General features: G+C 40.1%; 1 protein-coding gene across 3 annotated transcripts in view; it reads right to left on the bottom strand.

Annotated features, from left to right (window-relative positions):
* The window catches only part of paplna (papilin a, proteoglycan-like sulfated glycoprotein), a 37840-nt gene extending 22221 nt beyond the window's left edge, over positions 1-15619 (bottom strand). For 2 of the 3 annotated variants that reach the window (XM_039786364.1, XM_039786365.1), the window contains exons 1-12: positions 15424-15619; positions 13063-13125; positions 11899-12002; positions 6359-6419; positions 6026-6128; positions 5719-5849; positions 3440-3563; positions 3161-3241; positions 2610-2782; positions 1005-1128; positions 753-879; positions 514-579 (exon numbers count right to left, since the gene is read on the bottom strand). In XM_039786364.1, the coding sequence (XP_039642298.1) occupies positions 514-579; positions 753-879; positions 1005-1128; positions 2610-2782; positions 3161-3241; positions 3440-3563; positions 5719-5849; positions 6026-6128; positions 6359-6419; positions 11899-12002; positions 13063-13119 (1151 nt within the window). In that variant the 5' untranslated portion in view covers positions 13120-13125; positions 15424-15619. The remainder of the gene's footprint in view (positions 1-513; positions 580-752; positions 880-1004; positions 1129-2609; positions 2783-3160; positions 3242-3439; positions 3564-5718; positions 5850-6025; positions 6129-6358; positions 6420-11898; positions 12003-13062; positions 13126-15423) is intronic. The other variant, XM_039786366.1, reaches the window with a different exon arrangement.
* Positions 15620-16561: the final 942 nt, after the last annotated feature.

Below are 16561 nucleotides of genomic sequence, written 5' to 3'. Positions count from 1 at the left end.
AGTAAAGTGATGTCATTTTCTGAACTTACCAGACTGTTGTAACTGTTCTGTTATTTGCCTTTACCCACTTAGACATTATATCCACATTACTGATGATTATTTATCAAAAATCTCATTGTGTAAATATTTTGTGAAAGCACCGATAGTCATCCCTACGATATCGTTGCGGTATCGATATCGAGGTATTTGGTCAAAAGTATCGTGATATTTGATTTTCTCCACATCGCCCAGCCCTAGTGTGTGTGTGAATTTGTATAATCACACTTGTATGTCTTGTTTGCTTTTCTTCATTGTCTTGTTGTGTATTCCTATTTCTATTAACACTATTATGTGTATGCTGATGCTAAGATTTTTCGTTTTCCAGGTGTCAACGTGAACGATAGGATGGCTACTAAATTACTATAATCGACTGTGCATGCTCAGGAAATAACAGAAAATGATTTAGATCTCCCCCTGTGTTTGCAGTCAACTAAAACGAAAACTCTAAGACTACGACCACAGACCCCGGGTTACCTGAACAAATAGGCCCTGGGTCTTTCAGAGGATCTCCACAACTGTGGTGGATACAGGTACGCCATCCTTTCAGACAGTCATGATCAAAGCTTAGTTTTTGCACTTTTATGAGCACAAACAAAAAAAGTAACACTTACAATGGAACAAAAATGACCTCTGGATGTTGTTGATCTTATAACATTCTGCCAAAGTCTACTGAAATGTCACATTTTTACCAGTGAAATTTGAGTGTAATTTACCTGCGGATCTGTGGGCAAGCATGGGGGTTGCATGTCCGGTTGGTCTGTGGCCTGGGCAGAGATGCACAGAGATAGTCGGGGTAGGCCTCGTTATCAATGGTGCAGAAGACCAAACGAGACTGGTAGCCTAATGGAAGGAGGAGAAGGACAACTGACTTGTATCATTTTCCAAGTAACAGGATGAGAAATACTGTATTGGTCTGCATTCAGGCGTGTTTTAAATTATTGTCTGTGTTTTTCTGAGACTCTGACCTGATCCGCACTCTCTGCTGCAGGAAGACCAGGATCCAAAGCTCCAGTAGTAGCCCTCTCTGGAGCGTCCATTGGGAAGATAAAATTCATACTCCACTCCTTGGTTGGGCTCCTGGCTGATCAGCTGAGAGGACAGGGTTGGACATAAAGATTAAACTCCATTTGCAAAGATTGAGATCATGCACTCATATTCCTTTGCTAGTCCGTCCAAGACTCTGGTCCAAAGGCCAGATTCCTGGTCCTTGGAGGACAAATCCTTCCGGATTTTCTGATTCCCTGACCTTTCCTCCGCAGCGCTGTGGAGATGGGTCTGGCAATGGGAGACTACCTTTCCTCTAACTCCATTAATGCCATGAAAAATTACTCTTGACCGCTATTTTACGGTCAGTTTTCCCTGAAGTGTGCTGTGTATATTCATGGTCTTTAGAGGTTACATTTTAATGTTTTGCAAATGTTTCTAAAATACGTCCCAAATTCCTACTTGTCAACAGGATAACTTATGATCTAATAACTATATTGCAATAAAATAACCTAAAACACCTTTATGTGCACAAAAACGGCTGTATCGTTTGGATTTTTAGTTGCCTGTTGCCTGCTCTCCACCGACTCCTGAGGGAAATGTAACGTGAGTGTTCAATATGTGGTGGTTGGATCACTTTTAATGTGAAGAAACAGCTGGATGGAGACGGATAACTTTCTTAAGCAGGACTTTACTGTTCTCCACACTTCATCAGCTCCACAACACTTCCCGGTTTCCCACTCACTGTGGTAAATGTGAGGAAAACCAGAGAGGTAGATTCCAGAGATTATTGACGGAGATAACTGCTGATGTAATAGAATTAAACATGCACATATAAAAATGTATACTTTATTAATCCCGCAAGGTGAAATTACATCCATGTTTTTCACTCTGTTGTTATTACACACAGGCGTGAACTACCACACACATGCTTAGTACCTATACATGCACTAATGGAGAGATGTCAGAGTGAGGGAGCTGCCCATGGAAAGGCACCCCAAGCAGTTCGGTGCCTTGCTCAAGGTGAACTGGCAGCTCTCCAGCTACCAGTCCACCACCATACTTTGGTCCGTATGGGGACTTGAATCAGCAACCTTCCGGCTCCCAACCCAACTCCCTACTGACTGAGCTACTGCCACCCCAATATGTAAATAATATCTGTGTAAACACAAATATTTTAATAATCAACTGTATAAACATTGTAATTTATTTTTAGTAAATGCATTAACTTGTAAACCTTACAGGACTATCTGGCTCTTTAGCTGCTAAATGCTCCACTATGTTCACAGCTAGGTGCTGACTTTGTCTGCATTCTGCTTGGTGCTGTGCAGGTAGCGTACGGTGGTTTTTAAAACTTCTTTTGCTGACAACAGCTGCCTGCTGTGGGCGGAAACTACAGGTATGCTATCTAAACAATAAGGCTCTGTAGAGCTGAGGGGAACTGCACAATTTTTTTTACAAGGTCATTTGATCCTTTGTTATTATGAAACATATTGATTATATATGCTTTAAGGACAGATTTGGAGTTAAATATTTGAAGTAAAGTTTGAAAGACCGACGCTGTCTCAGTGTATGTTCAATCTTACCTCAACAACAAGGGGCTCGGTGGTGGGGCCGCGGCCGATGATGGTTTCTGGTACGTTGTCCCCCTCAGCTCCTCGCTGGTAGTACAGCATAGTTCCAGCAATGGGTGTCGCCCTGGAAAACTCAATTACCCAGTGGCCATTGAGGTAGTACTCACCACGCAGGTTCTTGATAGCTGGCCGTGCACAGAGGTTACAGTCATTGTATGTCCAGAATACAATCAAACATACTACGCAATGAATACGGAGTAAACTATTTCTTCTGATCCTCAGGCCAAAACGGAATCTGGGGATTTTTTTTTTTTTATAGTTTTCAGCACTGATCCAGAATGAAAATCTGCGGAATTTAGTGGACTGCCTATTTTGCTGCTTGGGGTGGAGATGTGTTAACATTCTGAATTTTTTAAATTTGTTTCAAATCTGCCGAAAATCTACTGAATCGGTGGAAAATTTGCAGAAAATCTGAGGAGAAGTCTGTGGAATTCTGCTTCAGCAGATCCTGTGTGGCCCTGCTGATCCTTTAATAGTTTGTTTTCTAAAAAAAAAAAACTCACCAAGGTAGTTGCGTGTGGCCACTGTTTCTCTGATGCTGATGGTGGTGGCTCCAACAGGGATGATGAACATCTGGTTGTAGCCTGAGATGAAAATGAAACAGAACTCCTTTCACACATACAAACCACAAAATGCTGCAAACTCAGACTTAAGCAATCTACATGTGTGATGTTTCTCTCAGGGCTTCCTGGTACCTCAGCGAGAGGGAATTCATTTGCTGATGTGACAATGAAGAAAACATCTGTAAGTGTGTTCCCAAGGCAAAAGAATGTGCAGCGTACCAGTTGGAAGGCCGCGCGCAGAGAAGCTGTTCTTGACTTGGTAGCAGGACTGTCCGTTCCCCCCACACTGCAGGCAGGGGTCTTCCTGCTGCGCAGACTCCAACACGTTGTCACAGCCCAGACGCTGAGGAAGGAAAAAGTTGATTGGTGATAGTCATGTAGAGATATGGGTCTGATATTGGCCTTTTTGTCAGTGTCATTCATGTTGTCTGCTGAAGTTTGCAAAACCTTTAACGGTTATGTGTGTTGTGTCTCTTAAGGATTGAATTTGTCTTTCAATCCTCTACAGTCAAAGACAACAGAGCTGGCTCTCCCCGGTGTGCAGTGCGATACATTGGCCTCTCTGTCATTATTGGCATGGCGGTTAGTGTTGACCCACTGGAAATCTGTCAAACCGCAATCACACTCTAAGTGGATAGAAAGTGTTACAGCATATCTCAAGCTTGAAAAACGTAGATACTCTAGAAGGGGCTCTGGGCAAAAATTCTTAAGAGTCTGGAAAAATCTTACTCTCTTACTTCGAACAAATAATTGTATCCAAGCAGTAAACAGAGATTTTTTTATTTTCTGTGATGTGTGATTGTGGTTTTATATGTATGGTAATCTGTTTGTATGTAGAGCTTAGTGTATTTTTTTCACTGTAGTGTTAATTACTGTGATTTGTGTTGTGATAAGTAAATAAGTATGTTCAAAAATCTAAAATTAAAAAAAGAATTATAAATAAATGAAGATAACAGAGTTTTAATGTGCAGTGATGACCTAAAGGCACTTTTCAATCCAATGTAAACATTTTGAGAAATACTTACTAAAAGTGCTGTGTGCATGAATATACTGAATTACAGTAATAGCCTGAAAATGTTCAAATGTTTCATCCGTTTACAATGTGCTAAGTCAACTTTACTACATAAACCCTCAAAAAGGCAAAAGTCCAGTCACAGAATTGCTGGTTTCAGCGGCCAAAGCAAACCAATATAAGGTTGGTTTAACAAGGCGTTAAGAGACGGGTAGACTTGTGGGAACACAATGTTTCTGTGAAAGTCGCAATCTCGCAACCACGCAACAAAACTCTGAAAGTGGAGGTTAAACAAGTGAAGGTTTCTAAAGTAAAGACCTAGTAGAGGATAAAGACGTTGAGATAAGACAGGAGAACAGAGTGTCCCCACAGAGGAGGTGATTAGGACAAGATGTCAGAGGGTAAATAGAGGAGGTGTTTTGTGAGAAAAAGGTTGCTGCGATAATTACATGAGAACAGAATGAGAGCAGAGCAAGAGTTTGATATTACCACATAGTGAAACTAATCTTTCACCCTGCGGCTCAGCTCCACTCACTGTGCCTACTCTGATTAATGGAGTGATGCTGTAAACCAGGGGTCTTTAACGTTTTTTTAGGCCAAGGACCCCCTCAAAATTGAGTTGCATGTTAAACTGGGCCTACAATAACATGTAGGGCAGCCTAAAGCCTTTATACACACCTTTTTTTTATGGTGCCTACAATATGAAGCTTTTAAAATAAAAATTGTTGGCATACAGTATCATTCAAAAGTGAATGAGAAAGCGTGTCCAAACTTTTGACTGGCACTGTGTTCATGTATTTATACACTGTATCATATATTTATCATGTTTGAAGATTAAAATGTGGCACAGTGAATCCTTAAGCTTAACTGTATCTTTAGATGGCTACATTATGGCTACCTTAGCTTACCTTTCCTGACATTTTTTTGTATCTTTACTAATAATATGTTGGATTCATGTTGATGATACTGAATATTTTCAGACATATTTTAATCTTTTTTTAAACCAGCAAACAATAATTTGGAGGCCCCCCCTGCAGCAACTCCGAGGACCCCCTAGGGGGTCACGTACCCCCTGTTGAAGATCTGTTGTTTGGATTTTTATGATTCCGATGCCGAACCGGTACTTTTAAAACGATTCCGGTTCCTAAACCGATTCTTGAAAAACATCAAAGATGTAATGTGTTTACTAGCTATCACGTGCAGTGAATGGTTAATATGCACATCCGTCCATTTTGGTGAGCCCAGAGGGAAAATGTGGCATTTTAAAAGTAGCCTACATTTACGGTAGCTAGCTAACGGTAGACTACAGAGAAAGTGTGATATTTTTACGTCTGTATCGGAGCGACAGAGGGAAAATATTTCAGTCGACACACTAAGTGGAACCGGGTTTCGGTACCCAACCCTACGCGTGAGCCACCTGGAGATGTACTCCCTTTCATTAAATCTTGTGTGCGTGTGTGTGTGTGTCTGTTTCTGTGCAGCCTACCTTGCAGACTCCCTCCACACAAACATCCCTCCTTCCAGGGTGACAGGGCGTACCATCGACCACAGAGCTGCGATGGCGATAGAAAAAGTTCTCTCCTCTTGGCATGCAGTTCAGCTCACAGGGGTTCTCAGCTGCCAGGGACACAAGGCTTATTTTAGAATAAAGGTAATAACGTCCCAGTCTGACCTCAATTCATCTATGTTACACAGTCGTGGACCTTTGTATAATGTATGTTTATAGCAGGCTTTTGAAGCCCAATATATGCTCTTGCAAATCCAAACGCTACTACTGTTACGTTGCTTCTCACCTCCATAATATGGGAGCCACTTGTAGAGTTTCCCCTGGAAGTTAGTGCCATCAAACTGGGCACACTGCTCTTCACGGAAATCCTTGGATCCCTCGGGACAGTCCTGAGTGGAGCAATGGGAGGCAGCAGACACGTGTCAGAGGACAATTAAGCACAAATATTTAGTCAAAGAATATATATATATATATATATATATATATATATATATATATATATATATATATATATATATATATATATATATATATATATATGGTTTAGTTGATTAAGTAAAACACTCAATATTTACATATGATACATGAAAACTGAATTTGTTTCAGATGTGTTGTTCACCTGGATGTTGCAGGTGCGGTAAGACTTGTCTGGTCCAACACAGTTGTGTCCTCCATCATTCCTGTATGTAGTAAATGAAGCATCGATATGTGACGTTATTGGATGATGCTTTTTATAGATTAACCCTGATGCGTGACCTGATGTTGAGTACGAATTTTCCAAATGATCAGGGATGAAGTAGTTTCCCTTCGCTGAACCGGGAAGAAAGAAGTCTTATCTGCTTTATCTTTGTGAAGCTGCAGGAGCCGAGTAACAAAAGCCTTATAGGATAATAATATTAAAGGTCCCATGGCATGAAAATTTCACTTTATGAGTTTTTTTTAACATTAATATGCGTTCCCCCAGCCTGCCTATGGTCCCCCAGTGGCTAGAAATGGTGATAGGTGTAAACCGAGCCCTGGGTATCCTGCATTGCCTTTGAGAAAATGAAAGCTCAGATGGGCCGATCTGGAATCTTCTCCTTATGAGGTCATAAGGAGCAAGGTTACCTCCCCTTTCTCTGCTTTGCCCGCCCAGAGAATTTGGCCCGCCCATGAGAGAGAGACATCATGGCTATAGTCATCATACTAAGGAAAGCTCATTGTGGGACTGGCTCTAGTGGCTGTAATTCTGCACCAAGGCTGAATTTCGGGAAAGAGACTTCAGATACAGTATTAGGGGACCACTAAGGTCTATATAAAAGAGACTTCAGATACAGTATTAGGGGACCACTAAGGTCTATATAAAAGAGACTTCAGATACAGTATTAGGGGACCACTAAGGTCTATATAAAAGAGACTTCAGATACAGTATTAGGGGACCACTAAGGTCTATATAAAAAGAGACTTCAGATACAGTATTAGGGGACCACTAAGGTCTATATAAAAGAGACTTCAGATACAGTATTAGGGGACCACTAAGGTCTATATAAAAGAGACTTCAGATACAGTATTAGGAGACTACTAAGGCCTATATAAAAGAGACTTCAGATACAGTATTAGGGGACCACTAAGGTCTATATAAAAGAGACTTCAGATACAGTATTAGGGGACCACTAAGGTCTATATAAAAGAGACTTCAGATACAGTATTAGGAGACTACTAAGGCCTATATAAAAGCATCCAAAAAGCAGCATGTCATGGGACCTTTAATATACTGCGTTTTAAAGGACTATTCCAGTGGTTCTTCGGATAAAGTTGGGGAAACTTTAGAGACATATTAATAAGAGGATGGTCAAAAGTGAAGCAGAGACTTTTAGTAGATAAATTAAAAAAAAAACGCTGGATCCTACATTTCCCATAATGCAAGAGGATAGCACTTTAATTCTGCCTTATAAACCCCAACAACTCCAGTTTGTAATTCAGACTTTTGTTTTTTTTCTGATGAAGTCTCAAGCCTTAACTGAGACAACCTTGATGACATTTTTTTCAGATTTTGCAAAGATTATGCAACGATTTTCACATGCTGAGTCATACTCATGACGGGTAAACTATAAAATTGGGGGGAATGCACCTTTTAGCAACAAATATGTGTTTTCATTAGCCCTTATCAATGCTGTAAAAATCCGCTTTTGCATCTGTTCTGACTATACTTTAATTAAAACGTTATGGGTCATGATTGTGAAACAGAAACGGTTAATGACTAGGTGAGACAGCAGCACACGTATGCAAATACAGCTCAGACTGTCTAAATAACAAGTTTCAGCTCTTACATTAAGTGGCATTCCTCTTTAGTCTGTGCCTGTAATATAAAAAAAAAAACGAGTTCTCAGCAACTTCACTGTTGAGCCCAAAACCCACACAAACATCTGCCCACACGTCACTGAGCCATGAGCCAGCAGGCCGCTTCGCCACCCTCCCTTCCTGCCATGCTGATAACTCGTGATTAAGGCACCTCCAAAAGTACCTGCCCTTAAGCTCTAAAAAACAAGACACGCTTCTGTCAGCACGCCAAAACTGAAACTTAAACATGTCCAAACACTCAGTGACAACATGCAGCTATCAACTTTTCACCTGCGAGAGGAATAACAAACATTTGGAGCACCAAACAGTGCTTTCAATTTAAAATGATACATGACAGAAAAGCTCAATTATTGACCACAGGAAATTAAAATAGATTATAGTTCATGATGTACAGGTCATTTTCTGCTCAAATGAATGTGGAGCAAAAGGGAGTTCCTGTAAAAGCACCCAATGAGTCAACAGCAGTCTAATCATAGTATTTAAAGGTGTGATTCTGGCAGACAAGATATGACAGAGTTCAGTGGTGGAATGTAACTAAGTACATTTACTCAAGTAATGTTCTCAAGTACAAATGTTGAAGAACTTGTCCTTTACTTGAGTCTTTTCTTTCCACGCCACTTTCTACTTCTACTCCGCTACATCTCAGAGAGAAATATTGTACTTTTTACTCTACTCTACACTACATTCATCTGACAGTTTTAGTTACTAGTTACTTTGCAAAGTAAGATTTTTGTAGTTTATAAAATATAAGGCTTTACTATAAATTAAACTAACCAACAATATAACGGCCTACAAGTCCATGTGAAATGATTAGCTGATTAAATACAACGGTTTGGATCGTTTCCAGTTTCTAAAATGTGAGGATTTTTCTGCATTGAGTACGATTACTTTTTTTTTACTTTAAGTAAATTTTCCTGATGATACTTACATACAGACTTTTTACTTGTAACAAAGTAGTTTTTACAGTGTGGTATTAGTACTTTTACTTAAGTAAAAGATCTGAATACTTCTTCCACCACTGACAGAGTTCATCCAACTAGGTAGCAGTGGGCAGGACTTCTTCCTTGTTATTCATCATTCAGCTAAAGAGGGGAAACAGACTGTCTGACTCACTGGCTGAGTGCATGGATGGACATGTTGAAAAGCAGCATATCAGGAAGATCAATGGAAAACATCCCCATAGATCTATCAGGACATAACTACAGTTTCCCTTTCCATAAATGCAACTAAATATCCACCAAGGTGAATCAGAGGACATGTTAAAGAAACAGCTCCTAAATGGACATATTCTGCCTGGTGTGCAAAAATAATTAAACTTGTCCTTTTTTATGAATTCCCTGAGAGTTATTGCTCAATAGTGAGACACACCTATATTCTGCAGAGTGTTTTACGGCCAGAGAGACTGTAACAGCAAACATGATGAATGACATGCAACAACTCACCCAGCTAGAACAGTAAAATGCTGCTTACACATGTATGCATCCGTCATAATAATCTAAGAACGCCATATGTAACAATACATCAGTCACACTGGGCATTTTTCTGCAGAACGAGTGCAATAGAAATGGTCTGCCAGTGCCTACATTGGTATTTTTGCTTATTGTGATGTCACATATCTTTAAAACATCCCTAAAACCAGTACAACGTACTGTAAGCTAAAAGGCTATGTAAGTCAGAAACCACAATAATTAATAAAAGTATTGGAATTGTGACATAAATCATAAATCGGACATGTTAAAATTTTACTAAATAAAACACACACAGTATATTTATCCAAAAGATTTCTAAATGTAGAAAAATGAACAAAATATTTCTTAACATTTTCTGGTGTGTGAGTGTAATGGCGTTTTGATAGTTTGATCTGCAATAGAATTGTGTCAGCGGACGTCATGTGACGTGATGCCGTCATCAAAAGTGTACAAAGTAATGACGCGAAAGACAGAAGCCTTAGCTTTCTGCTGCAAACAGAATGAATGCTATAGCTGTTATGGATTTTTATTTTAGATCCTTTTATACAGGCTCATGTAATAAACAACCTCCGATCTCTAAGGGTTCAGTTGATTTTTTCCTAATACTTCATACTTTGACAGGGTCTTGAACACACCACTTCCCACCTCATGAATCGGGATCACTTTGTGGGTTACATGAGGCAACACGCCAGCTGGATTCCAGCCACAGGAGCTAGGACACACAACATTTACAATGGAAGCTGGCAACAACACTCCTCACTGTGTCCCGTTCAGTCATATGCTACAAAACAACCTATAAATGGACAAAACCATCTTTAAAGAAATGAAAAACACATGCAGCAAAGCGAACTTATGAACTTTTTTTTTTTTTTTTTTTTAAACCACTTGTCAGACAAAACAGGGCAGATAGAAATGTTCACTTTCCATCCCATCCTCTCCAGCGGCCAACACCCAGGAAAGAGAAGTCCTTTTAATGTTAAAGGGCCGCTCCCTGCAGTCTGTTTTGGATGTAAGACAAGGCCACGTCCTCGTGACTTCAAGGCATTCTTTTACAATCGAGATACAAGCTGTGCCCATGAACCTCACAATTAGCTTTATTCACACAGGGGGAGAATACAAACCTGTGTGTATTCAGGGCCTCACAATGAGCAGAGTTTGTCCAAGAGAGGCTGAGTGCGAGTGCATGTGTTTATATAGGCTTGTTGAAACAGTACACACTTCCTGTGTCCTAAATGGGCGTGGCCTTGTTTGAAAGTGTAGTGAACATTGTGTGGATGGGTCAAAAGTTATATTTGTATCATTTATTAATATGTTCTTTTGCTAACATTAGTTTTGTTAGGGCGTTCACGAACGTTAGTTGACGTTAGCTTCTCTGTGTTGCCAGATCTCGCCAGAGTTCGGTCCCGAGACAGAAACAGGTCTCAAACAAAGAAAAAAAATGCCATTTCAGTGTCAGAATGTTCTTAAGATGTGTGGCTTGCGAGGAATGGGATATGATGTGCGGAATGACTATGGGGCGAAAGGATCGGTCATAATCTGTGTTCATGTTCGCTTCTCCCGTTGGACTCAATACACACGGATAGTCTCCTAAAGAGGCGTGGCAGTGGAGAGACCCACGTGACACTGAGGGCCCTATCTTGCACCCGGCGCAGCGCAAAGCCCGACGCAAGTGTCTTTGCTAGTTTAAGAACGACGCAGTTGTCAATTTCCCGTTTAAATAGCAAGTGCACCTGTGCCCATCTTTGCGTCCATGGGCGTGCTGGTCTTTACAGGGAGGTGTGTTCAGGTGCATTCTTGGCGTATTGCTATCTTGAGGCAGCGGAAAGTGATCGCGCCATTGACCAACAAAAAACTGGTCTAAAGTCAACAGCGTAGCATTTCATTGTTATTTTAACAGCAAATTAGTAAAATGCTCCTAGGCTTATGCACAGCGCGCTCACACTATGCTTGTTACACACACAGGGACGCACAGCAGCACACAAACATGCAAAAGATTACAAATAAAAATATTACGGTGCAAATCCGGCATCGTAATAGCAATGCGCCAAGCTACAAACGCGCCTGGCTTTTAAAGGGAATGGGAGATGACACTCTGATTGGTTTATTGCATGTTACGCCCAAAACACACCTATGAATTAATGAGGACACTAAGTACAACCACCTTTTGAACCATGCACCTGGCGAATGGACCCTTTTTTCAGCCGTCAAACTAGCAAAAGTGGATTTGGACACGCCCTAAACGCACCTGCGCCAGGCACTTCACGCATGGAAATGACATTGAGTTGGGGCGTCTCGGTTCTAAACCGTCTCTGGTGCAGTCGTGATAGTTAGATACAGGCAGGAGACGTACCTGAGGGTGACACAGCGTCTGGTTCTCATGGTCACTCCGCTGCCACAGCTCCGGCTGCATTCTCCGTAAGGACCCCATGTGTCCCAGTGATCCACACTGGGCACCTGGACACAACACACCAGTTTACACACTCATCACAAGGTTAAAAAAACAACAGCAACAGGAACCTATGTTATAATGCTTTTTCTTTTTTTTATAATGCTTTCAAACCAAATCTCATTCACTTTTCACAAGTTAATTCTTTGCCTCGGAAATTGTTTTCAAGGTCAGGAACGCACTAAATGTTTAAGCCAACATGGGAGAGAAATCATTAAAGTGGTCAGAAAAATTTAAATCTGAACTGCACTATTATACTACATATTTTACTTTACAAACAAAATAAAATGTCTGTCTACATGTCATAAATACGGAAGCAAAACTTGGTTTGGTAGCATTCGGCTCATCGCACATATTACAGGGATTAGGATCCAGGAAAATATACTTTAGCAGTTATGTCGTTTTGTAAAAAAGTAACTTGAGGTTTTTGAGTGTGTACATTTTGTACAACATGAAACATAAACCTGAGGCATAAAAGTGAAATAAACTCATGTTTGAGCCAAAATGTCCCTTATACACCATTCACTATTATATTTATCATTGGGTTGGGTACACCATGTGTAATGTTGGATTTAGTTTTATATAAAATAGGAATTACATTTTTTTCATTACAATGGAATATTCTTTTTTCCAGATATTTTATGTCTGAAACTGTTAGATGTGCTGCTCATTGTCTCTTGAAAAGGTGATTTTATTTCTCACTGAGTCTCATTCCTGGTTAAATAAAGGTTAATTAAGAAGAATCGATTAATCGTAAGATTCTCTTCTCATTCTCTTCTTTTTTCATCCACCCAAGAGTCCAAAATCTAAAGATAGTCAGTTTACAGTAATGTTGAGGAAAAAGGAAAAGCAGCAGACTCTCTCAACATTTGGTCATTTTTGCTTGAAAAATTACTTAAACGATTAATCAGTTATCATAGTTAATCAACTTTCTGCTGATCAACTATCGATTATTGGACTAATCATTACAGCTGTAACTGCACTGATTTCCATTTTCGAAAACACACGGATGTCTCAGGTTTTGGCTTTCATAGTTTGTTATTTTGAGTGCGTATTCATTGCCATTACCATGAGCGCTGGAGCCAAGAGCAGCTGAAGGATTACCAGAGGCAGGAGCATCTTCATTGTTCCCTGGAAAAAAAAAAGAAGAAAAATAAAGAAAAAAACGGAGGAGACATCCAGAGTTAGTCACTGTGACTAATAGAGGCTTTTTCACATTGAGCAACAAGCAAGGGCAACAAGAAACAGTGGGAAAACAGGCCAACACACACAGACACACACACACACACACACACACACACACACACACACACACACAAGGATCTATCTTCTTATCTGATAGTATCAGCTTCAGTTTTGGCTGACAGTCTGTTTATATCAGTCTTGCTGCCCTGCAGCGTTTCCTGTAAATTTCAATGTTGGTTACCACCACACAATGCTGAGTTTGGAGGTTTGGGAGAGAAAAATATATATTTTTTTTTCTTCAATCTACAGAGGAGAAAGTAATCTAGAGCTGAAACAAACTCAACGAATCAATTAGTCAATCAATAGAATAATCAGCAACAATTTTGATAGTTTATCCTTTTTCTCAGTACTTATTTAAGCAAAAAGGGCAAAACATTTACTGGAATCTGTGTCTCAAATTATTTACTTTTTGGGCATTTTTAGTCGACCTTTTCCGGATTTTTTCGACATTTATGACACTTTTTTGGCGCTTTATCCAACATTTTTCTCACTTATTTCCATTTCTTTTTTTCAGTGTTTTTTGTGACATTTTTTGGCACTTTTTTTTTTTTTGACATTTTTGGTGTTATTTACTTATTCTTTATTCATTAGGACTGCTGGCACGCCTAGCACTTGCCTATACTGCCTATGCCACGGGCCGGCCCGGAGTCAGAGGGATGGTTATGTCAGAGAGGAAAGAAGACAGGCAGTCAGCATGTCTGGTCTGTCTCAAACACTCACACGCACGCTGCCACAAACGCCCAGAATTGAGCAACTTAATGTTGTCATTGTTCATAGCTGGTGGTAATCTTCTGTCTGGGCCAACAGCATTCATTTACACCTCAATAGCTCTGTACAGGTAAAGTAAGGAACCCCACAACCTGATTACTAGAGCTGCCCCTATAATTCTTTTCAGTTTTTTAACATCAATCAATGGATCATTTCATCTATAAAAACTCAGAAATTGTGATAAAGGCCATTACACATTACAAATTGCATGTTGTGTCCAATCAAAGTCAAAAGAGATTAAGTATACTGATAAAAACAGAGAGCCTAATTAAATATCTTAAACGTTGAAGTAACAAACATGAGGTGAGCATTCTTTAGTTCAGATACAAATCAGTGTTTCGCATTAGAACTCTTCACCTCAAGTGCCTTTAAGAAGACAAACTAACTACTGTAAAAACAAACTACTCAACACATACTACGTTAAACATTAACACATACATTGAATACTTAAAGAATGCATTCAAGAAAGCCATGCTAAGCAATAAAACCCAATCAAGGCCACCAGCTCATCAAATTTGTGAAACTGGATCCAGCAAGTGTTTTTAATTGCCGGATAAATGACTCAAATTCGTATAATAAAACCCCTTCTCGTGTCCATTTCTAATCAGTTAATCGACTGTTCTGACCGATCACCCTCCCAGTACACATGATGATATTCTTCATCCTGAGCACAACCAACCACTGGAGCCATTCGAGAAATCCTGCATCCCTCACTTTGTATTGTACCGACTCATAAAGCCTTTTGGCTTCAGGCTATACCAGCTTTTATCCCACCCAGTTAACAATTATTCATCAGTCAGTGAGGGCAAGCAGTGGCTTGTGTTCTGTACACTGGCCAACAAGTCCTGTCTCATACTGGCACCTGGTCATTCTGGAAAATCATCAATGGATCCTGAGTAAAAAACTATATTTCTAGTTTTTTTTCTGTAGAAAATTGAATCATGGAATAAATTCACTATATACTGTTTGATTGTCCTACCCTGAAGTGTCTCTGTGGCCTCCACAGTGTGGTTTATGCTAACTTTATTAAACTTACATATATATATATATATATATATATATATATATATATATATATATATATATATATATTTGATCTCCTATGGAATCTCCATCATATTCCACGTTGGTCTTTATCTCACATCCCTTTATTGTTCAATTTTTTTTGCGTGATATTCATTTCTATACACGATTACTTTTGCTTTTTTACTCGTTAAAGGAAATGTAAATGTCAAGTTTGACTCAGTCAACCTATCAACAAACCTTCTAATTAACCCTTCTCCCAGACAGACACTTATTTTTCATCTCCTCTAATGGATATTTCTTTCTTCCAAAATGTGAGGGGGGGGGAAATGGGGTCATTTAAAGCAAATCTGACATAAGAAGAAACCTTGATGAAATCATTAGGCTACTCACCCTGTTCAGTGGTCTTTCAAAAACGTCTTTCCAAACGAACTGCCGGTGGATCCTCCAGGCAGGCTGGCTGGCAGGCGGGCAGGACCGTGCAGGGCGCAGCGGGGCTCGGACTGACAGCTGCTTTCTCTCGGGGAGCTTTGACTTGGAAGTTGCGTCTGAAAAAGAGCTGCAGTGTCCTGGATATATGAGTAGGGTTATCTGGCTGCAACCCTTTGTCTCTCTCTCTCTCTCTCTCTCTCTCTCTCTCTCTCTCTCTCTCTCTTGCGTCCAACAGGAAACCGACCAACAGCAGCAGAAGAAGAAGTAGAAGAAGAGAGAAAGTCCCGTCGGTTGATCCTCCTCCGCGGCGTCATCAGCGCGCTTTTAAACCACCCGCTCCTCCGGACTGGCAGAGATGGGCATCCTTTACGCGCGGTCTGTAATTTCCCACTATAAAAATAACACATAATCAACGTGTTCGTTGGTTGCAAGGCCCCCCATAAGAATATATCCTCCATTTCGTTTATTTCCACTTTGCTGTATGTCATTATAATGTTCTCCCCACTGTACATACCGTACAAGTAATACCAGGGTAAACTTCCAAAGTCATTTCCCTTGAAAGTTTTGCGTCTAATGCGAACGGAAGGGTTACCATTTTTTTTTAGCTGAAATGGGTCCCAAATGTTCTGCCGCTATAGGGTGCGTCTAGATTTCTAGGATAACCTTACCCTTGTCAAAAGAGAAGTTGACTGGATCGTATGTTTAGTAGGACTCATTATAGGCTGATTTAACCCTTATGTTTTGTTGACATGAGGCTTTACTTCCTCAGCTAGTTTTGCAGGCATTTGGTCATAAAATGAGATGAAGTATTGGACGGAGTGAATTTTTTGCCTGTTGATGACGCAAGATGAAAAGTCAGAGCATCAAAGTTTTTATTCAGAATTCATCACAAGGGGACCATGAATGGCTGTACCAAATTTCACAGCAATCCATCCACTAGTTGTTGAGATGTTTTGAAGAAAACCAAAGATGGTCAACTTCATGGTGGTGCTAGAGAAAAAAGTTGGAGGATCACCAAAGTCTGGAGGATTCAACTCTGGACCAAGAATGTTTGTACAAAATGTCACAACAATCTATTCAATAGTTGTCAATGTCAAGA

This window comes from Perca fluviatilis, chromosome 20, assembly GCF_010015445.1.
Source record: "Perca fluviatilis chromosome 20, GENO_Pfluv_1.0, whole genome shotgun sequence".
Classification (NCBI taxonomy): domain Eukaryota; kingdom Metazoa; phylum Chordata; class Actinopteri; order Perciformes; family Percidae; genus Perca; species Perca fluviatilis.
Note: the sequence above shows the minus strand (reverse complement) of the source record. Positions and strands in the feature narration are given on the sequence as shown.